Raw genomic sequence first — 27,592 nt, forward strand, 5'->3', positions numbered from 1 at the left:
CTTGCACACTTAATGTTAATGCTCCCAATTAAACATTTTAATCCAACTGCAATGTTTTGGCCGATACATCAGCATTGTCGTTGGATTAAAACTTGAATTTTGGAGTGCGGTAAATGAAGTCTATGAGACCAATTCTTCACATTTTCTGCTCTTTTTGACACATCATTGGACCCGGAATGGTAACTTGTGTCCGTGATTTCTGCCGACCAGGGCGTTACTCACTGTGGCTGGCCACCCACTCGGCCTTGTCGAAGCCGACGGGAAGCGCGGTTAGCATGTCGACGTCGATCTCGGCGATGCGCGCGGACACGTATCCTTGCGTGAGGTACGGCCTTTCCTCCAAGGAGGGCGCTGCCTGCGTGTTGTTGTTCTTTCTGGAGAAGTACATTGACGAAAATGTAAGTCAGTTGGGTCCCACAGCCCTCTTGTGTATGGTTGCTTGCCTGTATGATAACAATATTATACAGCCTATGTGAGTTCTGATCAAATGGGTTGAGACAAAATGATCACAACTTTTTTAACTTGATAGTTTTCCAAAAGTAATTGGATTGTCAGATTTTGCATTCAACGAACTAAGGGATTTTCTATTGTACATTGAATTATATAATATATTATAAAAAAAATAATTGTAGTGAAACACTTTATAAGAACACAAAGCAACTCCTGGAAATTATAATTACAAGTGAAGAAATGGAGACCGAGGTTAGTGAGTCTTGAGTCCATGGTCACCTGTCTGAAATTGAGCTCCCTGTTCAATGCAGTTTATGGTCTTAAATTAATGTTTCAGCTACATGTAATGTGAATCAGATGCATGCAGACAAATACAGGCATGTTGGATGGCGGCTGTCTGGCCAATACACTGATATAAATATAGACATTTGCAAGCTTCATACTCACAGAAAAAACATTACAAATAATTTGTTGGTTACACTGTTACAACAGGTGGTGACTCAGAAAATGGTTGCTTTGCGTAAATCCATATTAATAATAATAATAATCTTTATTGTCCACAATTGTGGAAATTTGCCTTCGGCTTCACATAAATTGTGAGTTTAAATTGTGAGTTTGAAACAATGTACAGTTCATATTTCCAATATTTCTAATATGAACTATAATATGAACAACTCGAACGTGCAAATCAGTGAATGTGCACTCCATCTGATAGGCTCCGCATATAATTAACGAAGGTGGTCCATACAATATGCAATGAACACAGGTGTTCTTGGTTGAAATCCCAAATTTTCGCTTTTACGCGCATATCCTGGCCAGTGGACCCATAGTCTTGGCTACTAAGAGTGCAGTTTGAAGCTGAGATGCTCGGATTTTTTTAACGCTTTTGAAAGTTTAAATTTTTTTTGACTATAAGCAATCACCTCGAGCTACAATTATGCATCCTCAAAGTGACTTTTGTGGCGCGAGGCACAGTTTTACGCGCTTGTAAGAGCCTCGCGTCCTGCCATATCGGCTTCCCAAACTTGTTGTTCGATTTATGTAAGCTAATTTTGTATTTGAGTCACTTCTGTTATCTTTTACCGAGTTAGTACTTTACCTTCTCGAAGATAGTGGCATTTTATCGTGAAATTAATTTAAATGTATTTATTAATTCAATTAATTAATTGAAAGAACGCTTTTCTCAAGACGAACGGGCAGAGGAACCGAACTCGGCGTTCCTTATTCCAAGTAAGTTTTTTTTTTAGATAAAGTTTATTTTATTAAACGGCTGTAACATTTAACTGTATAGTTATCGGTACCGAATAGCCTATATGTATTTTTCAGTCGAAATGTATCATTTTGGCGACAGATACTAAATGTTGGCTAGTGGGCTAACAAGCGTTATCTCTAACACAATTTGTTAATGTCTTGTATACGAATGTAATCGTTGATAAACGATGTATTGTGTTCGTGAGAGGAAACCATGTATCAAATATATTTGAACTACCGTATAACATTTGACTATATTGTTTGTACCATATTCGGTACATCGTCTAGGTATTTTGGCTACAGTTGCTAAATGTTGGTAAACGGTAAATTCGTCACCGCGTAAAATTAAAGGTTAATCGCTTATATACGACATATGTACTGTGTTTGTGAGAGGAAAACGTGTAAATTTGGAAGTATATATCGTATTTTTTCTAAATTGTGTGTATATATTAGTTAAAATCGATGGTTTAAGTTTTCGTATCCTAAAAAAACTGGGAAACTCAAAGGACGCCAAGGACTTGCAGCCTGCACGCGCGCTCAGAAACGACTGAGTGACTGCTGGAGCGTCATACTGTGCCATAAGTTTGATTTAGTAATTGATTTTGAACAGTATTACGGATACTTACTTGGATATACTCTAGGATAATGCGTTTAATTCGTAAATGTAAGTCTCTGGAACTCAAGTTGGGCTTTCCTCATATTCAAACGTGGGTTTGGGCTTTTAAAGAAAAACTACCGTATAACATTTGACAATATTGTTTGTACCATATTCGGTACGTCGTCTAGGTATTTTGGCTACAGTTGCTAAATGTTGGTAAACGGTAAATTCGTCACCGCGTAAAATTAAAGGTTAATCGCTTATATACGATACATGTACTGTGTTTGTGAGAGGAAAACGTGTACATTTGGAAGTATATATCGTATTTTTTCTAAATTGTGTGTATATATTAGTTAAAATCGATGGTTTAAGTTTTCGTATCCTAAAAAAACTGGGGAACTCAAAGGACGCCAAGGACGCGCAGCCTGCACGCGCGCTCAGAAACGACGGAGTGACTGCTGGAGCGTCATATTTCCCATAAGTTTGATTTAGTAATTGATTTTGAACACTATTACGGATACTTACTTGGATATACTCTAGGATAATGCGTTTATTTCTTAAATGTAAGTCTCTGGAACTCAAGTTGGGCTTTCCTCATATTCAAACTTGGGTTTGGGCTTTTAAAGAAAAATATCATCTTTAGCATTGGAGCTTGACTGTATAGTTATGTTTGTGCCAGTTACTTCAGCCCATACCTCAGCTATTTAGGCTAAACGTGCCTGTTTTATACAGGATTGATTGATGTATATAGTATTGTAGGGATAAGAGTACATGGAATACAATGTATTTACCCTCTAACGTTAACTTTGAACTCAGACGGACGCTTCGGTGGGATACTGGACAAGCCACAGCGAGGTTGCACAACAGGTAGGTTTTTTAATGAATAAAAATGATTTTATTCAACTTTGTCACTTTGTGTATTTGTGCAGTGTATTTACTCCCCCACCACTGGGATATGAAGCATTGTATTTGGGTTTTTTTTTTTGCTTACGAAATATTAGGTGCATGACTTTGACCCGGAAGGTTGGTGGTTCAAGCCCCGGTGTAGCCGCGATAATATCTGCACAGCCGTTGGACCCTTGAGGAAGACCCTTCACATTGCTCCAGGCGGGATTGTCTCCTGCTTAGTCTAATCAACTGTAAGTCGCTTTGGATAAAAATAATCAGCTAAATAACTAATTATTAGGAGGCCAGGATTAATAGAATTACACAACAGATGTTACTGTTTACTCCAGATTTTATATAACAACAGTGCAAGCATGTAATGATTGTGTGACTGAGGGGTAGGTAAATCAATCATCTACATTTTAATGTTACCTGTCCAGGGACATGGGATTTAAACAAATATTGACAAAATGACATTTGGTGTGATTTGCTCCTACCGCGTGTGCTACACCACTTGATTTAAGTAATTATTTTACCTGCGTGGTTCAGATAAGCTAATTTGTGAAATCAGGTGGTGTAGCGCAAGGTTGATGCAAATGCCTGCAGACACTGCGGCCCGCAGGACGTGGAGTTGTGTGGGGCGGCCTGTAGCATAGTGGTTAAGGTAAATGACTGGGACACCCAAGGTCGGTGGTTCTAATCCTGGTGTAGCCACAATAATTCGCAAGAACCGTTGGGCCCTTGAGCAAGGCCCTTAACCCTGCATTGCTCCAGGGGAGGATTGTCTCCTGCTTAGTCTAATCTGATTTAAACACACGGTTTTGTACAATATGCTGCCTTTCTGACATGTCCAATCTCTTCATCTGTTATTTGTGGGAAACAGAATTAATTTAATTAAACGTGCTGCAACGTCGACTTAGAGCAGTGAGCAGGTGTCTACAGATTCATTACATTATATTACATTTGTCATTAGAGAAAGCCAAGTGGCTGTGCAGTAACTGTGTCCCAAGTACACCTCTGCTCAAAAGCCCTTCTGCTTTCTCATTTTCAGATGTATTTTCTCTGTAATCTCACAATTGACACATGGTCAGGGTGCAGACTCGGCGCTTTTTATTAAAGGGTATTTTTTTTTGATAAATTAACGATGTCAATGAAAAATGTAATTATACATTTGGTTGCATATCCTTTGCATGCCATGATTTCTGTCTCAATATCTTATTTTCAGGTTGTCCTCCAAGCAATACTAAATACTCTTTGCATTTGAATGGATCTCTATTGGGGAGTGGGACTAGTTTCAGCTGTAAATTGTAGCTGATGGAACACATTTGTTGGCCGAGTGGCTTGACATGATCAAGGATCCAAAGTATCAAGGGGTTCTCAGCCCTGCTCTCTGCTGCCTTCTGTCTCTTGTGTTCGTGAGAGGAAACCATGTATCAAATATATTTGAACTACCGTATTTAAGTGTTCCGGTACCGGTTTAAGTGTTCGTATCCTAAAAAAACTGGGAAACTCAAAAGACGTTCAAGGATCCAAGGTATCAAGGGGTTCTCAGCCCTGCTCCCTGTTCCAGCCAGTCTCTCACACAGTGTATGTTGGAGAAAATTCTGTAATCTTGTGCTAAAACACGTTGGACACTGTCTCATTAATACTAACGTCAACGTTTTAAAAACGGACAAAACTTTGGTTGGTGACTGAGAGGGTGAGTGTGTAGCATTTGTATTGGGACTAATTATGGGGTGACATGGCTCAGGCAGTAAGAGCGGTCATCTGGCAGTTGGAGGGTTGCCGGTTCGATCCCCCTCTGGGCTGTGTCGAAGTGTCCCTGAGCAAGACACCTAACCCCAAAAAGCTCCTGACGAGCTAGTCGGTGCCTTGCATGGCAGCCAGTCACCGTCGCTGTGTGAGTGTGTGTATGAATGGGTGAATGAGAAGCATCAATTGTACAGCGCTTTGGATAAAGGCGCTATATTAATGCCGACCATAATTGCACACTTGAATTATATTATTCTACTATTTCACCAGCAGAGGTCACAAGAGTTTATGGTTATATTGGGTTAAAGGTACAATAGGTCATTTCGGACATCTAACAGCCAAGAGAGGAATTACAGCAACAAACACCCCAAACCACAACACTGTTTATCCCTCCCTCTTCTCTGTGAACACGCTGAAGTTGAAACGCCGTTGGCTGTGGCAATTGCAACCAATTTTTAACCGAATGAGCTTGAATTATTGTACAGTTATACAATGTTTTGGTACAGATTGCCGGCCCATCAACTGAATATTTTGAAACCCGAATTTAAGGACTATAAACATTGGCAGAATGTAAGTCAACATGTCAGTGAGTCTTTTTCAATGATAGGAAGGGATTTACAATGGTCTTGTAACAATGTTTTAACACATTAAAATCTTACCTATTGTACCTTTGAACGTTAATCCAAGACAACACTAATTTATTACATGAACCTGGGTGCCCTCTGCTGGCTAAATACTGCAAAAACCTAAATGTGCACATTGCACATTCTAGCGCGTATGTAATTGGTCACATCACATCAATTACAAAAATGCCTGTGTGTATTTGGTCACAATAAAATGTCTGTACATACTTGCCCTCTCAGTTACCAAACAAAGTTTTGTCCATTTTAAAAGGTTGATGTTTGTGTTAATGAGGTGAACCTCCACTGCTTCCAACCCTGTTTCAGCACAAGATGACACAATCTTCTCCAAAATATACTGTGCTAGAGACTGGCTGGAACAAACGGCAGCAGAGATATACCACAGGGCCAGGGTTAAGAACCACTGAATTAAATGAGACCATTCATAAAAGCCAGTGCCCAATGCTCCTGTTGCACATGTCGAAAGACACCTTGATGAAAGACAAGAGTGATACGAGTCAAACATTCTAGCCATGTCAAAAAATTAGGTTTCAAAAAAAAAAAAATGCTGTTGATGATAATGTACAGTACAGTTATGGATATGCAAAAGACAAAATGTCCACCATAAGGGGGATGTTAGGGCTGTAATATGGAACTTGGAATATGGAACTTCTGAAAACACTTCTGTGGATCATTTACAATAACTTTTCATTCCAAGCCTAAACGCCACACGTAACCATGGTGCTACAATGCAGCTTTACTGATGCCGTGCAATCCCATTTGTTTGCTACTGAAAAAACTCGACATAAAGTACTCAAAATTACTTTGGCTACTTCCTTTGAACATTATTTATTATGAACTGCAGATCCAAAGATGAGAATATACACTAATATTATACTGTATATTATACCAACTGCACTTTTGTTGCTTCAAATGGACATTTTTGTAATGTACTTTTATAATCAGTAATATGTGAATAAATATGAATATATTACATGATTTTGATACAAAAAACATTTACAATTGGAGTTGTTCTTCCTCAACAGTAAAATGTTCAGTGTTAAACTCTTACAGAGCACATACACCGATCAGCCACAACATTAAAACCACCTGCTTAAACCAGTTTGTTCATGATTAAAAATGCTTTAAACTGTATAAACTTGTCTATAAACTCTTGCATTCAAAGGTGTAATATTTTTAATCTTGTAAGGTCATTTGGAGGGGGGGGGGGTACATTGTTTTCTTATTTAAATATCTAGGTAGGTACTGGTATTCATGGTGACGTCTATCTTAACTGATGCTCCAGGGCCTGTAGAATTTTTAATATTAAAAAAAATAAAAGGTCACATGCCATATTTTAAAATGCATAACATCTAATCCTACATCAGTTTCACCCTCCTTCCCTCCATTGTAATTACATGGTGGTGGTTACATGTGGTGAACTTACGTAGGAATAGATTTTCCACACATTTTAATATGGTGGGTGGTCTTTATTTTATTGAATTAACACTGGACATTTTACTGTAACAAAAGCCCTAAAAGGACAACGTGGATGTCAACTCACTGATCACTTATTAGGTAAACCTGTACACCAGCTTGTGAAATCAGCCAATAATGTGGCAGCAATGAAATGCATAAAAGCATGCTGACGTGGTCAAGAGCTTCAGCTGTTTTTCAGACCAAATGTCAGAATGGGGAAGAAATGTGATCGAAGTGACTTTGACCGTGGAATGATTGTTGGTACCTGAAATGGTGGTTTGAGTATCTCAGAAATGGTTGATCTCCTGGGATTTTTATGCACAACAGTCTCCAGAACAATGCTACTGAACTCCATGTACTGCAGGCTGCAGTGTCTGCAGGCATTTGCTTGTACCGTGTGCGACACCACTTGATTTAAGTAATTATTTTACCTGCGTGGTTCGGATAAGCTAATTTGTGAAATCGGGTGGTGTAGTGCAAGGTTGATGCAAATGCCTGCAGACACTGCAGCCTGCAGGACGTAGAGTTGAGTAGCGCTGATTTAAACACACCGTTTTGTACAGTATGCTGCCTTTCTGACATGTCCAATCTCTTCATCTGTTATTTGTGGGAAACAGAATGAATTAAATGTTCTGCAATGTCGACTTAGAGTCATTAACACTAACATCAACGTTTTAAAACGGACAAAACTTTGGTTGGTGACTGAGAGGGTGAGTGTGTAGGATTTGTATTGGGACTAATTACACACTTGAATTATATTATTCTAGTATTTCACCAGCAGAGGTCACAAGTGTTTATGGTTATATTGGGTTAAAGGTACAATAGGTCATTTCGGACATCTAACAGCCAAGAGAGGAATTACAGCAACAAACACCCCAAACCACAACACTGTTTATCCCTTCCTCTTCTCTGTGAACACGCTGAAGTTGAAACGCCGTTGGCTGTGGCAATTGCAACCAATTTTTAACCAATGAGCTTGAATTATTGTGCAGTTCTACAATGTTTCGGTGTCGGTCCATCAACTGCATATTTTGAAACCCGAATTTCAGGACTATAAACACAGGCAGAATGTGAGTCAACATGTCAGTGAGTCTTTTTCAATGATAGGAAGGGATTTACAATGGTCTTGTAACAATGTTTTAACACATTAAAATCTTACCTATTGTACCTTTGAACTTTAAACCAAGATGACACTAATTTATTACATGAACCTGGGTGCCCTCTGCTGGCTAAATACTGCAAAAACCTAAATGTGCACATTGCACATTCTAGCGCGTATGTAATTGGTCACATCACCTCAATTACAAAAATGCCTGTGTGTATTTGGTCACAATAAAATGTCTGTACATACTTGCCCTCTCAGTTACCAAACAAAGTTTTGTCCATTTTAAAATGTTGATGTTTGTGTTAATGAGGTGAACCTCCACTGCTTCCAACCCTGTTTCAGCACAAGATGACACAATCTTCTCCAAAATATACTGTGCTAGAGACTGGCTGGAACAAACGGCAGCAGAGATATACCACAGGGCCAGGGTTAAGAACCACTGAATTAAATGAGACCATTCATAAAAGCCAGTGCCCAATGCTCCTGTTGCACATGTCGAAAGACACCTTGATGAAAGACAAGAGTGATACGAGTCAAACATTCTAGCCATGTCAAAAAATTAGGTTTCAAAAAAAAAAATGCTGTTGATGATAATGTACAGTACAGTTATGGATATGCAAAAGACAAAATGTCCACCATAAGGGGGAAGTTAGGGCTGTAATATGGAACTTGGAATATGGAACTTCTGAAAACACTTCTGTGGATCATTTAACAATAACTTTTCATTCCAAGCCTAAATGCCACACGTAACCATGGTGCTACAATGCAGCTTTACTGATGCCGTGCAATTCCATTTGTTTGCTACTGAAAAAACTCGACATAAAGTACTCAAAATTACTTTGGCTACTTCCTTTGAACATTATTTATTATGAACTGCAGATCCAAAGATGAGAATATACACTAATATTATACTGTATATTATACCAACTGCACTTTTGTTGCTTCTCATGGACATTTCTGTAATGTACTTTTATAAACAGTAATATGTGAATAAATATGAATATATTACATGATTTTGATACAAAAGACATTTACAATTGGAGTTGTTCTTCCGTGACAGTAAAATGTTCAGTGTTAAACTCTTACAGAGCGCATACACCGATCAGCCACAACATTAAAACCACCTGCTTAAACCAGTTTGTTCATGATTAAAAATGCTTTCAATTGTATAAACTTGTCTATAAACTATTGCATTCAAAGGTGTACTTTTTTTAATCTTGTAAGGTCATTTGGAGGGGGGGGGGGTACATTGTTTTCTTATTTAAATATCTAGGTAGGTACTGGTATTCATGGTGACGTCTATCTTGACTGATGCTCCAGGGCCTGTAGAATTTTTAATATTTAAAAAAATAAAAGGTCACATGCCATATTTAAAAATGCATAACATCTAATCCTACATCAGTTTCACCCTCCTTCCCTCCATTGGAATTACATGGTGGTGGTTACATGTGGTGAAACTTATGTAGGAATAGATTTTCCACACATTTTAATATGGTGGGTGGTCTTTATTTTATTGAATTAACACTGGACATTTTACTGTAACAAAAGCCCTGAAAGGACAACGTGGATGTCAACTCACTGATCACTTATTAGGTAGACCTGTACACCAGCTTGTGAAATCAGCCAATAATGTGGCAGCAATGAAATGCATAAAAGCATGCTGACATGGTCAAGAGCTTCAGCTGTTTTTCAGACCAAATGTCAGAATGGGGAAGAAATGTGATCTCGGTGACTTTGACCGTGGAATGATTGTTGGTACCAGAAATTGTGGTTTGAGTTTCTCAGAAATGGTTGATCTCCTGGGATTTTTATGCACAACAGTCTCCAGAACAATGCTACTGAACTCCATCTACTGCAGGCTGCAGTGATTGCAGGCATTTGCTCATACCGTGTGCGACACCACTTGATTTAAGTAATTATTTTACCTACGTGGTTCAGATAAGCTAATTTGTGAAATCAGGTGGTGTAGTGCAAGGTTGATGCAAATGCCTGCAGACACTGCGGCCCACAGGACGTGGAGTTGAGTAGCGCTGATTTAAACACACCGTTTTGTACAGTATGCTGCCTTTCTGACATGTCCAATCTCTTCATCTGTTATTTGTGGGAAACAGAATGAATTAAACGTGCTGCAATGTCGACTAGAGTCATTAACACTAACATCAACGTTTTAAAACGGACAAAACTTTGGTTGGTGACTGAGAGGGTGAGTGTGTAGCATTTGTATTGGGACTAATTACACACTTGAATTATATTATTCTAGTATTTCACCAGCAGAGGTCACAAGTTTTTATGGTTATATTGGGTTAAAGGTACAATAGGTCATTTCGGACATCTAACAGCCAAGAGAGGAATTGCAGCAACAAACACCCCAAACCAAACCACCCCAAACACTGTTTATCCCTCCCCCTTCTCTGTGAACGGGCTGATGTTGAAACGCCATTGGCTGTGGCAATTACAACCCATTTTTAACCAATGAGCTTGAATTATTGTGCAGTTCTACAATGTTTTGGTGTCGGCCCATCAACTGCATATTTTGAGACCCAAATTTCAGGACTATAAACACAGGCAGAATGTGAGTCAACATGTCAGTGAGTCTTTTTCAATGATAGGAAGGGTTTTATAATGGTCTTGTAACAATGTTTTAACACATTAAAATCTTACCTATTGTACCTTTGAACTTTAAACCAAGATGACACTAATTTATTACATGAACCTGGGTGCCCTCTGCTGGCTAAATACTGCAAAAACCTAAATGTGCACATTGCACATTCTAGCGCGTATGTAATTGGTCACATCACATCAATTACAAAAATGCCTGTGTGTATTTGGTCACAATAAAATGTCTGTACATACTTGCCCTCTCAGTTACCAAACAAAGTTTTGTCCATTTTAAAATGTTGATGTTTGTGTTAATGAGGTGAACCTCCACTGCTTCCAACCCTGTTTCAGCACAAGATGACACAATCTTCTCCAAAATATACTGTGCTAGAGACTGGCTGGAACAAACGGCAGCAGAGATATACCACAGGGCCAGGGTTAAGAACCACTGAATTAAATGAGACCATTCATAAAAGCCAGTGCCCAATGCTCCTGTTGCACATGTCGAAAGACACCTTGATGAAAGACAAGAGTGACACTAGTCAAACATTCTAGCCATGTCAAAAAATTAGGTTTAAAAAAAAAAAAAAAATGCTGTTGATGATAATGTACAGTACAGTTATGGATATGCAAAAGACAAAATGTCCACCATAAGGGGGAAGTTAGGGCTGTAATATGGAACTTGGAATATGGAACTTCTGAAAACACTTCTGTGGATCATTTACAATAACTTTTCATTCCAAGCCTAAACGCCACACGTAACCATGGTGCTACAATGCAGCTTTACTGATGCCGTGCAATCCCATTTGTTTGCTACTGACAAAACTCTACATAAAGTACTCAAAATTACTTTGGCTACTTCCTTTGAACATTATTTATTATGAACTGCAGATCCAAAGATGAGAATATACACTAATATTATACTGTATATTATACCAACTGCACTTTTGTTGCTTCAAATGGACATTTTTGTCATGTACTTTTATAATCAGTAATATGTGAATAAATATGAATATATTACATGATTTTGATACAAAAGACATTTACAATTGGAGTTGTTCTTCCTCAACAGTAAAATGTTCAGTGTTAAACTCTTACAGAGCACATACACCGATCAGCCACAACATTAAAACCACCTGCTTAAACCAGTTTGTTCATGATTAAAAATGCTTTAAACTGTATAAACTTGTCTATAAACTCTTGCATTCAAAGGTGTAATGTTTTTTTATCTTGTAAGGTCATTTGGAGGGGGGGGGGGGGGGGTACATTGTTTTCTTATTTAAATATCTAGGTAGGTACTGGTATTCATGGTGACGTCTATCTTAACTGATGCTCCAGGGCCTGTAGAATTTTTAATATTAAAAAAAATAAAAGGTCACATGCCATATTTTAAAATGCATAACATCTAATCCTACATCAGTTTCACCCTCCTTCCCTCCATTGGAATTGCATGGTGGTGGTTACATGTGGTGAAACTTACGTAGGAATAGATTTTCCACACATTTTAATATGGTGGGTGGTCTTTATTTTATTGAATTAACACTGGACATTTTACTGTAACAAAAGCCCTAAAAGGACAACGTGGATGTCAACTCACTGATCACTTATTAGGTAGACCTGTACACCAGCTTGTGAAATCAGCCAATAATGTGGCAGCAATGAAATGCATAAAAGCATGCTGACGTGGTCAAGAGCTTCAGCTGTTTTTCAGACCAAATGTCAGAATGGGGAAGAAATGTGATCTAAGTGACTTTGAACGTGGAATGATTGTTGGTACCAGAAATGGTGGTTTGAGTATCTCAGAAACGGTTGACCTCCTGGGATTTTTATGTACAACAGTCTCTTGAACAATGCTACTGAACTCCACGTCCTGCAGGCTGCAGTGTCTGCAGGCATTTGCTCCTACTGTGTGCGACACCACTTGATTTAAGTAATTATTTTACCTACGTGGTTCAGATAAGCTAATTTGTGAAATCAGGTGGTGTAGTGCAAGGTTGATGCAAATGCCTGCAGACACTGCGGCCCACAGGACGTGGAGTTGAGTAGCGCTGATTTAAACACACCGTTTTGTACAGTATGCTGCCTTTCTGACATGTCCAATCTCTTCATCTGTTATTTGTGGGAAACAGAATGAATTAAACGTGCTGCAATGTCGACTTAAGAGTCATTAACACTAACATCAACGTTTTAAAACGGACAAAACTTTGGTTGGTGACTGAGAGGGTGAGTGTGTAGCATTTGTATTGGGACTAATTACACACTTGAATTATATTATTCTAATATTTCACCAGCAGAGGTCACAAGAGTTTATGGTTATATTGGGTTAAAGGTACAATAGGTCATTTCGGACATCTAACAGCCAAGAGAGGAATTGCAGCAACAAACACCCCAAACCACAACACTGTTTATCCCTCCCCCTTCTCTGTGAACATGCTGATGTTGAAACGCCATTGGCTGTGACAATTACAACCAATTTTTAACCAATGAGCTTGAATTATTGTGCAGTTATACAATGTTTTGGTGTCGGCCCATCAACTGCATATTTTGAAACCCGAATTTCAGGACAATAAACACAGGCAGAATGTGAGTCAACATGTCAGTGAGTCTTTTTAAATGATAGGAAGGGATTTACAATGGTCTTGTAACAATGTTTTAAAAAATAAAAATGTACCTTTGAACTTTAAACCAAGATGACACTAATTTATTACATGAACCTGGGTGCCCTCTGCTGGCTAAATACTGCAAAAACCTAAATGTGCACATTGCACATTCTAGCGCGTATGTAATTGGTCTCATCACATCAATTACAAAAATGCCTGTGTGTATTTGGTCACAATAAAATGTCTGTACATACTTGCCCTCTCAGTTACCAAAGAAAGTTTTGTCCATTTTAAGATGTTGATGTTTGTGTTAATGAGGTGAACCTCCACTGCTTCCAACCCTGTTTCAGCACAAGATGACACAATCTTCTCCAAAATATACTGTGCTAGAGACTGGCTGGAACAAACGGCAGCAGAGATATACCACAGGGCCAGGGTTAAGAACCACTGAATTAAATGAGACCATTCATAAAAGCCAGTGCTCAATGCTCCTGTTGCACATGTCGAAAGACACCTTGATGAAAGACAAGAGTGACACTAGTCCAACATTCTAGCCATGTCAAAAAATTAGGTTTAAAAAAAAAAATGCTGTTGATGATAATGTACAGTACAGTTATGGATATGCAAAAGACAAAATGTCCACCATAAGGGGGATGTTAAGGCTGTTATATGGAACTTGGAATATGGAACTTCTGAAAACACTTCTGTGGATCATTTACAATAACTTTTCATTCCAAGCCTAAATGCCACACGTAACCATGGTGCTACAATGCAGCTTTACTGATGCCGTGCAATCCCATTTGTTTGCTACTCTACATAAAGTACTCAAAATTACTTTGGCTACTTCCTTTGAACATTATTTATTATGAACTGCAGATCCAAAGATGAGAATATACACTAATATTATACTGTATATTATACCAACTGCACTTTTGTTGCTTCTAATGGACATTTTTGTAATGTACTTTTATAATCAGTAATATGTGAATAAATATGAATATATTACATGATTTTGATACAAAAAACATTTACAATTGGAGTTGTTCTTCCTCAACAGTAAAATGTTCAGTGTTAAACTCTTACAGAGCACACAACAGCCACAACATTAAAACCACCTGCTTAAACCAGTTTGTTCATGATTAAAAATACTTATATATACTTCACTGTATAAACTTGTCTATAAACTATTGCATTCAAAGGTGTAATTTTTTTTATCTTGTAAGGTCATTTGGAGGGGGGGGGGGTACATTGTTTTCTTATTTAAATATCTAGGTAGGTACTGGTATTCATGGTGACGTCTATCTTACCTGATGCTCCAGGGCCTGTAGAATTTTTAATATTTAAAAAAATAAAAGGTCACATGCCATATTTTAAAATGCATAACATCTAATCCTACATCAGTTTCACCCTCCTTCCCTCCATTGGAATTACATGGTGGTGGTTACATGTGGTGAAACTTATGTCGGAATAGATTTTCCACACATTTGAATATGGTGGGTGGTCTTTATTTTTTTGAATTAACACTGGACATTTTACTGTAACAAAAGCCCTAAAAGGACAACGTGGATGTCAACTCACTGATCACTTATTAGGTAGACCTGTACACCAGCTTGTGAAATCAGCCAATAATGTGGCAGCAATGAAATGCATAAAAGCATGCTGACGTGGTCAAGAGCTTCATCTGTTTTTCAGACCAAATGTCAGAATGGGGAAGAAATGTGATCGAAGTGACTTTGACCGTGGAATGATTGTTGGTACCAGAAATGGTGGTTTGAGTATCTCAGAAATGGTTGATCTCCTGGGATTTTTATGCACATCAGTCTCCAGAACAATGCTACTGAACTCCATGTACTGCAGGCTGCAGTGATTGCAGGCATTTGCTCGTACCGTGTGCGACACCACTTGATTTAAGTAATTATTTTACCTGCGTGGTTCAGATAAGCTAATTTGTGAAATCGGGTGGTGTAGTGCAAGGTTGATGCAAATGCCTGCAGACACTGCGGCCCGCAGGACGTGGAGTTGAGTAGCGCTGATTTAAACACATGGTTTTGTACAATATGCTGCCTTTCTGACATGTCCAATCTCTTCATCTGTTATTTGTGGGAAACAGAATGAATTAAATGTTCTGCAATGTCGACTTAGTGTCATTAACACTAACATCAACGTTTTAAAACGGACAAAACTTTGGTTGGTGACTGAAAGGGTGAGTGTGTAGCATTTGTATTGGGACTAATTACACACTTGAATTATATTATTCTAGTATTTTACCAGCAGAGGTCACAAGAGCTTATGGTTATATTGGTTTAAAGGTACAATAGGTCATTTCGGACATCTAACAGCCAAGAGAGGAATTACAGCAACAAACACCCCAAACCAAACCACCCCAAACACTGTTTATCCCTCCCCCTTCTCTGTGAACGGGCTGATGTTGAAACGCCATTGGCTGTGGCAATTACAACCAATTTTTAACCAATGAGCTTGAATTATTGTGCAGTTCTACAATGTTTTGGTGTCGGCCCATCAACTGCATATTTTGAAACCCGAATTTCAGGACTATAAACACAGGCAGAATGTGAGTCAACATGTCAGTGAGTCTTTTTCAATGATAGGAAGGGATTTACAATGGTCTTGTAACAATGTTTTAACACATTAAAATCTTACCTATTGTACCTTTGAACTTTAAACCAAGACGACACTAATTTATTACATGAACCTGGGTGCCCTCTGCTGGCTAAATACTGCAAAAACCTAAATGTGCACATTTCACATTCTAGCGCGTATGTAATTGGTCACATCACATCAATTACAAAAATGCCTGTGTGTATTTGGTCACAATAAAATGTATGTACATACTTGCCCTCTCAGTTACCAAACAAAGTTTTGTCCATTTTAAAATGTTGATGTTTGTGTTGATGTGGTAAACCTCCACTGCCTCCAACCCTGTTTCAGCACAAGATTACACAATCTTCTCCAAAATATACTGTGCTAGAGACTGGCTGGAACAAATGGCAGCAGAGATATACCACAGGACCAGGGTTAAGGACCACTGAATTAAATAAGACCATTCATAAAAGCCAGTGCCCTATGCTCCTGTTTGCACATGTTGAAAAACACCTTGATGAAAGACAAGAGTGACACAAGTCAAACATTCTAGCCATGTCAAAAAATTAGGTGAAAAAAAGAAAATGCTGATGATGATAATGTACATTACAGTTATGGATATGCAAAAGACAAAATGTCCACCATATGGGGGGATGTTAGGGCTGTAATATGGAACTTGGAATATGGAACTTCTGAAAACACTTCTGTGGATCATTTACAATAACTTTTCATTCCGAGCCTAAACGCCACACGTAACCATGGTGCTACAATGCAGCTTTACTGATGCCGTGCAATCCCATTTGTTTGCTACTGAAAAAACTCTACATAAAGTACTCAAAATTACTTTGGCTACTTCCTTTGAACATTATTTATTATGAACTGCAGATCCAAAGATGAGAATATACACTAATATTATACTGTATATTATACCAACTGCACTTTTGTTGCTTCAAATGGACATTTTTGTAATGTACTTTTATAATCAGTAATATGTGAATAAATATGAATATATTACATGATTTTGATACAAAAAACATTTACAATTGGAGTTGTTCTTCCTCAACAGTAAAATGTTCAGTGTTAAACTCTTACAGAGCACACGATCAGCCACAACATTAAAACCACCTGCTTAAACCAGTTTGTTCATGATTAAAAATGCTTTAAACTGTATAAACTTGTCTATAAACTATTGCATTCAAAGGTGTAATGTTTTTAATCTTGTAAGCTCATTTGGAGGGGGAGGGGGGGTACATTGTTTTCTTATTTAAATATCTAGGTAGGTACTGGTATTCATGGTGACGTCTATCTTAACTGATGCTCCAGGGCCTGTAGAATTTTTAATATTTAAAAAAATAAAAGGTCACATGCCATATTTTAAAATGCATAACATCTAATCCTACATCAGTTTCACCCTCCTTCCCTCCATTGTAATTACATGGTGGTGGTTACATGTGGTGAACTTATGTAGGAATAGATTTTCCACACATTTTAATATGGTGGGTGGTCTTTATTTTATTGAATTAACACTGGACATTTTACTGTAACAAAAGCCCTAAAAGGACAACGTGGATGTAAACTCACTGATCACTTATTAGGTAAACCTGTACACCAGCTTGTGAAATCAGCCAATAATGTGGCAGCAATGAAATGCATAAAAGCATGCTGACGTGGTCAAGAGCTTCATCTGTTTTTCAGACCAAATGTCAGAATGGGGAAGAAATGTGATCTCGGTGACTTTGACCGTGGAATGATTGTTGGCACTAGAAATGGTGGTTTGAGTATCTCAGACATGTTTGATCTCCTGGGATTTGTATGCACATCAGTCTCCAGAACAATGCTACTGAACTCCACGTACTGCAGGCTGCAGTGTCTGCAGGCATTTGCTCCTACCGTGTGCGACACCACTTGATTTAAGTAATTATTTTACCTGCGTGTTCAGATAAGCTCATTTGTGAAATCAGGTGGTGTAGTGCAAGGTTGATGCAAATGCCTGCAGACACTGCGGCCCACAGGACGTGGAGTTGAGTAGCGCTGATTTAAACACATGGTTTTGTACAGTGTGCTGCCTTTCTGACATATCCAATCTCTTCATCTGTTATTTGTGGGAAAGAGAGGAATTACAGCAACAAACACCCCAAACCACAACACTGTTTATCCCTCCCTCTTCTCTGTGAACGTGCTGATGTTGAAACGCCATTGGCTGTGGCAATTACAACCAATTTTTAACCAATGAGCTTGAATTATTGTGCAGTTATACAATGTTTTGGTGTCGGCCCATCAACTGCATATTTTGAAACCCGAATTTCAGGACTATAAACACAGGCAGAATGTGAGTCAACATGTCAGTGAGTCTTTTTAAATGATAGGAAGGGATTTACAATGGTCTTGTAACAATGTTTTAACGCATTAAAATCTTACCTATTGTACCTTTGAACTTTAAACCAAGATGACACTAATTTATTACATGAACCTGGGTGCCCTCTGCTGGCTAAATACTGCAAAAACCTAAATGTGCACATTGCACATTCTAGCGCATATGTAATTGGTCACATCACATCAATTACAAAAATGCCTGTGTGTATTTGGTCACAATAAAATGTCTGTACATACTTGCCCTCTCAGTTACCAAACAAAGTTTTGTCCATTTTAAAATGTTGATGTTTGTGTTAATGAGGTGAACCTCCACTGCTTCCAACCCTGTTTCAGCACAAGATGACACAATCTTCTCCAAAATATACTGTGCTAAAGACTGGCTGAAACAAATGCTGATGATGATAATGTACAGTACAGTTATGGATATGCAAAAGACAAAATGTCCACCATAAGGGGGATGTTAAGGCTGTTATATGGAACTTGGAATATGGAACTTCTGAAAACACTTCTGTGGATCATTTACAATAACTTTTCATTCCGAGCCTAAACGCCACACGTAACCACGGTGCTACAATGCAGCTTTACTGATGCCGTGCAATCCCATTTGTTTGCTACTGAAAAAACTCGACATAAAGTACTCAAATTACTTTGGCTACTTCCTTTGAACATTATTTATTATGAACTGCAGATCCAAAGATGAGAATATACACTAATATTATCCTGTATATTATACCAACTGCACTTTTGTTGCTTCTAATGGACATTTTTGTAATGTACTTTTATAATCAGTAATATGTGAATACATATGAATATATTGCATGTTTCTGATATAAAAGACATTTACAATTGGAGTTGTTTTTCCTCGACAGTAAAATGTTCAGTGTTAAACTCTTACAGAGCACATACACCGATTAGCCACAACATTAAAACCACCTGCTTAAACCAGTTTGTTCATGATTAAAAATGCTATAAACTATTGCATTCAAAGGTGTACTTTTTTTAATCTTGTAAGGTAATTTGGAGGGGGGGGGGGGGGGGGGGTACATTGTTTTCTTATTTAAATATCTAGGTAGGTACTGGTATTCATGGTGACGTCTATCTTAACTGATGCTCCAGGGCCTGTAGAATTTTTAATATTAAAAAAAATAAAAGGTCACATGCCATATTTTAAAATGCATAACATCTAATCCTACATCAGTTTCACCCTCCTTCCCTCCATTGGAATTACATGGTGGTGGTTACATGTGGTGAAACTTATGTAGGAATAGATTTTCCACACATTTTAATATGGTGGGTGGTCTTTATTTTATTGAATTAACACTGGACATTTTACTGTAACAAAAGCCCTAAAAGGACAACGTGGATGTAAACTCACTGATCACTTATTAGGTAAACCTGTACACCAGCTTGTGAAATCAGCCAATAATGTGGCAGCAATGAAATGCATAAAAGCATGCTGATGTGGTGAAGAGCTTCAGCTGTTCTTCAGACCAAATGTCAGAATGGGGAAGAAGTGTGATCGAAGTGACTTTGACCGTGGAATGATTGTTGGCATCAGAAAGGGTGGTTTCAGTCTCTTGAACAGCGCTACTCAACTCCACGTCCTGTGGGGTGCAGTGTCTGCAGGCATTTGCTCCTACCGTGTGCTACACCACCTAAATTCATGATTATTTCACCTACTTGGTTCAGATCAGGTCATTTGTGAAATCAGGTGGTGTAGTGCAAGGTTGATGCAAATGCCTGCAGACACTGCGGCCCGCAGGACATGGAGTTGAGTAGTGCTGATTTAAACACACCGTTCTTACCAGTATGCCTTTCTTACAGGTCCAATCTCTTCATCTGTTATTTGTGGGAAACAGAATGAATTAAACATGCTGCAATGTCGACTTAGAGCAGTGAGCAGGTGCCTACAGATTCATTACATGATGTTACATTAGTCATTTAGCAAATGCTGTTATCCAGAGTGACGTACAATAAAGCGCAAATCAGAACTAGGGACAAGTGCGTTGAAGACCCAAGAGGAAAGTACAGTTCCAAGTCCTAAAGTGATCACATAGATAAAAACTTGAACCCTTGAAGAGGAAATCAACTTTCCAAGCAGCTAGAATACCCTGAATACTAAGACAAGATTCAGCAGTTGGGACCCTGTTAGCTGTATTTCACCTTTCATTCTGTAATCAAGTAAATGTAACCAGATTATAAAGTAGTTATTTTCCTGGCAGAGATCAATAGTCATGGGATTCATATTCGCTCAGCGAGCACTTTATTAGACTTATTTTTCATACTTATTAAGTCTACTGCTACTGTAACCACTTATAGGTTTGATGCATTGTGTGTTCAGAGATGCTCCTCTGCATGCCACTGTTGTAATGCTTGGTTATTTGTGTCACTTTCCTGTCAGCTTTGGCCAGTCTCACCCCTTCTTCTCTGACCTCTCTCATTAACAAGGAATTTCTGCCCACTCAAACCACCCTGTCTGGCACCAACAATCATGCTACGGTCAAAATCACATTTTTTCCCCATTCTGATGGTTGATGCTAACTGGAGCTCCTGACCCGTATCTACATGATTTTATGTATTGCTCTGCTGCCACATGACTGGCTGATTCAGTAAATGCATCAAAAAGTAGGTAAGCAGGTATTCCTAATAAAGTGCTCAGTGAGTGTATATTTGTATGTCTTCAATATTATTAAAATTCAGGGAAATTGTTCATTGTTAATGATACAACTAACATGAAATGCTAAATAATCAAACCTTGCTGCAGATATCTGCCCACTGAATGTCACCTTTGGTTCCGGTTCTTGATTGGCTGTATCGAATTCAAATTGCAGCCAATCACAGCCCAGCAGGCTGTGTAAAGACCCACCTCTCCCCTTACCCCTGGCTTGTCGGCCATCTTTGCTGTTGATGTTTGCTGTGTGGGTTTGTGTCAGGCTTAGCTTTTCTGTAGAGGTGAGCTTTTTTGTTTTGTGTCAGTCTTCTCCAGTTTATGTTTGTTTAATGGGTTTGGTTTTAACAATGTATTTTTATTTTATTTTGTGGCAGATCAATTGGTCTTTATTTCATGTTAGTTCTGGGTTTGTTTGTTGTGTTGTCCTGAGCTCACCCTGATGTCTTTTTATTTTTTGTATTTTTTTTTTAAACTCTTTTGTCTCTTTTGTGAATAAAACTGATGTGCATTGCAGAACTGGCGAACCATATCACTTTTTACTTTTATGTTACTCTCCTGTAGTTTCTGGCCCCAAAGGGGTTTTCTTTTAAGTGTGCATACAGGTATATTATGTATGGACTCTTTTCTTATGCAGTAAGCTACCTATCCTGTGAGCTTTTCATTTGGCTCTGGTTTGTGTAGAACATAGGTGATTTGATCTCCCATGTTCCTATATCGATTGAAATATGCATTTCCGAGTGCACTGATGGCAAATTCACCTGGCAAATGCCAGTCCTCATCAGCCTGAGAGTTTCCACACTGTGCATCCCTAGTTCACGCATGTCTGAGAGAGCAAAGGGTTTGTGGAGAGTATTTGTGAATAATAAATATGAACAACATGGAAACTTATGAATGAATGCTGAATTTACCCAATAAATAGCATCATTGATAGAAACAAGAATATTATTTAATTCCCATTCTTATTTAACATGCTTATAGATATGCTAATATTTCGACGCCCGGCCTTCCTCAGCATGCAAACAAATGCACTGATAGAACCTCCTCTTCAATGATTGTCCCTCCACCAGCACACAAGCACACAGCCGTGTCTGGTAGAGTAGTGGTTAAGGTAAATGACTGAGACACACAAGGTTGGTGGTTCCAATCCCAGTGTAGCCACGATAAGATCCGCACAGCCATTGGGCCCTTGAGCAAGGCCCTTAACCCTGCATTGCTCCAGGGGAGGATTGTCTCCTGCTTAGTCTGTACGTCGCTCTGGATAAGAGCGTCTGCCAAATGCCAATAATGTAATGTAATATGTGTGATTAATACTAAGACTCCAGCCTCCAGCAACCAATTTTACATTCATGAGAAGTTTTTCATTATTTATTTATATATTTTTAAAATCGGTATTAACATTTACCAGAGTAGGTTTTTGTACTTACCGACAGCTTGTTTCAATATTTACCAGCAATTTTAAATGTACTGATTCTGATTATAGGATGGTTTATGCTTTGCTTTGGTGCTTTCTTTCTCCAGTTCTGCAATCAAAGTAGACAACTAGATGCGTCAATCAATCGACACCAAGTAGGACCACGGTTATGTACCTTTCACTGGTTTTAAGTGTTTCAGCCGCCGTGCTGACGTATTCTGATGCTTTTCTGGTTTTGAGAGGTTTGTGGAGATGGATGCTCTTGCCTGGTGAGCATTGCTGATGAGGTCTGGTGATTTATATTATTTGGGTCTCTCTTGTTTGATTGACTGTTTCTGTGAGGGACAAGTTAGTCGCTGTGATTGTCTGCCGTTGTGGTGTTATAAATTAATTAATAGGTGAAGACGGATCTTAGCTGTGTGTTGAAAGCTCAGGTCCAGAATCGAGAGCGAGTGGCGTTTCAGACGGAGATTAGTTTAGATGGTGAGCTAGAAGCAATGGTTCTGCTGCACGCTTGGTGTTGGTGGCGGGTTTCTTGGTGGTGGGTTGTAGGAAACATCTGCCCGAAGACAACAAAGGTAAGGCCATGGTTACGTACCTTCACTGGTTGGACGCTGCCATGCTGTCCTTTTTTTATTTTATTATTATTATTTTTTTATTAGCTGTCTGGAGATTGTTGCTTATAGTAGGTGAGAGAATATTTGAGGTGTAGATTCGATTAAAAATTTCGGTCCGTAGTGTTTTGATTGCGTTTCTGTTACTGTGAGTTTGCTGCTCCTTTCTGAAGAGAATGGGGTGTTGCATGTTGTTTGGAAAAATGTCAAGATTGTTGTGGTGATTTTAATGTAATTTTAATATGATATGGAGTTTTTTAATTGATTTAATTGAATAATGATTTTAATTTTCCGCTGGTTAACTGCAGCTCTTTTGCTACCGTGCTGTTTAGTAGAGATTGCTGCAGGCAAAGATTACTGCATTATTTGAATAGTGGTGTCATGGAGAATTGTTTTTGCATGAGATTGTGTTGCAATTTCAGTTAATTGTGGCTCCTGCCACTTGTGGATGAGAATTGTTGGTGAAGAGTTATGTTTCCATTTTTCACATTTGGGGAAAATGTGATTATATTAAGATTATATTGGTGATGATGGTAATGTTATGAATTAATTGTAGGTGTTGATCTTAGCTGCATGTTAGCTGTGCTCTAGTGCTGATTTGAGAGTGAGTGGTGTTTGACACAGAGATTAGTTTAGGTGATCTAGAAGCAATGCTGCTACTGCACGGTTGGTGTCGGTGGTGGGTTTCTTGCAGGAAACATCCGCCCGAAGACGACAAAGGTAGGAGCGTCGTTCCCTTCACAGGTTGGATGCCAAGAAGCTCTACTTTTTTTTTTTTAGTTTTGGCTGTGTGGAGATTGTTTACACTTCGGTCGGTGAGAATTGTTGATGAGAAGTGAATATTAGGTTTTAAGTTTGGGTCTGTCATGTTGGATTGTGTTTCTGTTACTCAGGAGGAGAAATAGTTGCTGTGGTGTTGATGCTGTTTTGTTTTGCAATGCTGCTGGCTTTTGAGTATTTTGACTGGCTTACTGACTGAGGTTCAGGGTTTGAGTGCAGTGTGAGGTGTTGTAGGTTAGTTGATGGTATTTGTTGTATTGCTTTGTTCTGAGTTCAGTGAGGTTGCTGTGGTCATTGGAGGGGCTTTGGTGTGCAAGTTAGGGAGGTAGGTACAGAGAAGGTGGCAATAGGTTTGAGGCTGTGTGTGCCCTGTGATGGATTGGCAACCTGTCCAGGGTGTTTTCTTGCCTCTAGCCCAGTTCATGCTGGGATAGGCTCCCCACCCCCCCTTTCCCACCACCTGACCCCATTTCCCCACAACACCCCCCCCCCATTGTAAGCGATTTGATGAAGATTCTGATAATAAGCAGCAGGTGTGCCATTCACCTGATGAGGTGGATCAGCATGGAACTATGCAGACATAAACAGTGGGAACAAGACCTCAATACAAGTGGACGTGTTGAGAGAAATCTTTACACTGGAGGGTATGGTTTCATGGGAAGAGAGGCTTGTAGAGCTTCTCTGGTGGCTGTGCCATTCTTATGGCACCCCAAATCTGGTGAACATCCCCGACTGCAGGGCATTCCATCAGCCTCCTGGGGGGTCAAACCCAACTAGAATCCACACTGGCTCACAAAATGCCTTCACACTTGTGGAGAAAGGAGAGAATAACAGTTGGAAGCCTCTGACCTGCCTGTGCCCACTGGATGACTGGACTGACTTCTGGGTATTCTTTCTTTATCTCCTGGATCTGGGAGGGTGACCAGTCACTCAATATTGGGGTGATGTGACCATTGAGTTGGGGTGCTGGCTTAGCCTCTGTTCCTTCTTTCATCTTTTTGTCAGTTTGTTCACCAGGGTGACAAGGACGGTGGGTAAGGTTGCCTGCATTTCTGTGTTTCTTGTTTTCGTGGTACTTGAGCATAAAGTTCAAGTTCTGTAAACCTCGGTTCCTTCCTTCCTTCACCTTTTCATTAGTTTGGGCACCGTGATGACAAGGGCGGAAGATAAGGTTGACTTGATCCAGTGGCCTATCTGGCCCTGAGGCTCCTTGAAGTAGCCATCGGTAAGGTAGGTCTGCTCTGAAGACCTGAACCCCCACCACCACAGCTAACAGCTCCCACTGGGTAGGAGAATAGTGCTCAGCTTTGTGTAGCACCTATCAGAAGTACACCACGACTCCCTCTCTACCCTCTGGTGGCGGAGAGAGGACAACGCTGAAGTCCACATCGCCTGTATGAGTATGGAGGATGAACGGCTTCACAGGATTGGCCAGAACGAGCACCAGGGCAGTGGCCAGAGGTGTGCCTCAGAAATCCTGTCGCTGGAGTCACAGAAAACAGGCTTGAAGACACACCGCCAGTCGCTTATTGATGAGAAGTTTTAAGTGGATGCAGAAGATGGAGATGAGAGGGGTCCTGGAAAAGGGAGGAGTTTGGGGAGGACTATATGCTGACAGCACCAGGCCTTGGGCCTCACAGGGACACCACCCTTCTTCACTTTCTGCCTCCAGTCATCTGTGTGATCTCTTGTCCTTTTCACACTCATTGTGTCACAGGGCGATCAGTTGCACCACCTCCCCAAGCTTCTGATCGGCTTCTCCGTCTGTGCTGGAATCCACCCTCCAGCTGCTTTGAACCAAGTGTTGTCATCTGTCTCGCCCTTACCTTTCTTCAGTACCAGCCTCCTTGAATTGCTGGGTCTGAAGGTCATTCTTGCTTAGGCAGTGGACCCGTCCACGTCTTCTAGCACCTATTTCTCCTCTTTCACTGACTGTGTAGTGATGGTCATGCTGTCCGTGAAAGTTCATGTGGGTGGCTGCCACACCCTGGATCTTGTCTCGGGCCCTCTGTTTGGTCTTTCTGCAGAGTGTGCGAGGATGTTGACGGCAGCTCTGTTGGACACTGTGCACCCAGTAACAGTCCACCCCAAGCCTCTGCTGTTTGGTAGTAGTCACACACTGTAACCTTCATTCTGAATTCAACAAAGTAGCTCTGTAGGGTAATAAATAGGCTAATAAATAGGCTAATATATAATCAAAATAGACCAAACAAAATGTCAAAATAAAAACCAATATAAATACATGAGAAAATAATAGAGGTCCTAATAGCTTATTTTACAAAATAAAATAGGTAAAATAGGTCAATAAAAAAATATTTAAAAATTAGTTCTGGATGAAGGTTATAGTTTGTGACTACTACTGGAGGCTGGGGGTGGACACTGTTACGGGGTATACAGTGCCCATCAAAGCTGCCATTTACATCTCAGTTGACTCTGCAGAAAGACCAAGCAAAGGACCAAAGACAAAATCCAAGGTGCTGCAGCCACCAACATGAACCTTCACAGATGGCATAACCATCACTCCACAGTTAATGGCAGAGGGGAGACTGATGCTGGAAGACGTGGACAGGTCCATCGCCTGGGTAAGAGTGACCTTCAAGCCCAGCACTTTGAGGACGCCGGTGTTGAGGAAAGGCAACGGCAAGGTGCATGACAACATTCGGCTCAAAGTGGCTGGAGAGCGGATTCCAACTCTGACAGAGAAGCCAGTTGGAAACCTGGGGAGGTGGTGCAGCTGCTCACTCTGTGACACAGTGAGCGTGAAGAGGACAAAACACCACACACACGACTGCATGCAGATGGCGGAGAAGGGCGGTGTCTCTGTGTAACCCAGGACCTGGTGCTGTTAGCATGTGGTCCTCCCCAAGCTCCTCTAACCCCTTCTGGTATACAAACTCCCAGCATCATCAGCTGTGAAACCAGTGGACAGGAACATCGGCATTGAACGCCCAAAGACAGATTGAAGCTTCTGGAAGCCTCTTTGGTGAGCAGGGGAACAAAATGGCAGCTGCCCTTCAGAGAAGAGATTGAGGACTGCAAGGACAACAAAGTTAGGTCGGCATCGATCAAGGTTGACATTGGTGCTTACTGTGATTGTCAGCTGATGAAGATAAGACTTGGTACGGGACCTTATTCCTTCTGGAACATCATCCGTACAGCCACCCGGATAGGATTGTGCAGCCGGTGTTGGAGCATAAAGAAAAGCATTATACTGGATCTGATGGTGCCATGGGAAGAGAGGTTTGAGGAAGCCAATGAAAATAGCCTCCTGAAGTGTCAATCATTTAAGGATGAGTGGTTGCAGAAGAGTTGGACAGCAGTGGAACTGGGACAAGAAGTTTGCAATGAAGATCAATGTTGTGGAAAAAGGATTCCCGGAGCAAAGAGCAACACACAAGACCACATGCGAAAGGGCTGAACAGGAAGAAGCAAGAGGATCAAGCCATCTTTGGCTGAAGAGTGTGGTGGAGTGGAACAGCTACCTGGCTAATGCCAGGATATTTATAATGAAGATGGCCTCCAAAGTGGAGGGGTGGTGGCGGGCAAGAATAACTCTTTCTGTGTTGACCAGTGGAAGTAGCACCAGGTTGTTTCCCAGGACAGTCACTTTGAAGGTAACTGTGTTTTTATCATGTCTTTATTTTCCAATGTGGGTTGAGAGTGGATTCAAATAGAAACCGAAGCCAGCACTCGACCAGCAATTACAAAGAGGCGGGGATGTCATGGTTACCAAGAAAAACCATGGCTATGCCAAAGATGTTAACCCTTCTTTGACTTACTATGCTAATCCACCCCCCCATTCTT

The 27,592-nt window shown here is 39.9% G+C and overlaps 1 protein-coding gene across 1 annotated transcript in view; it reads right to left on the reverse strand.

The window, feature by feature from the left end:
* Positions 1-27,592, reverse strand: part of LOC133118780 (MOB kinase activator 2-like) — a 41,776-nt gene that overhangs the window by 3,630 nt on the left and 10,554 nt on the right. The window contains exon 2 of the mRNA XM_061229011.1: positions 223-374. Coding sequence (XP_061084995.1) covers positions 223-374 — 152 coding nt within the window. The remainder of the gene's footprint in view (positions 1-222; positions 375-27,592) is intronic.

Source organism: Conger conger, chromosome 19 (genome assembly GCF_963514075.1).
Source record: "Conger conger chromosome 19, fConCon1.1, whole genome shotgun sequence".
Lineage (NCBI taxonomy): Eukaryota > Metazoa > Chordata > Actinopteri > Anguilliformes > Congridae > Conger > Conger conger.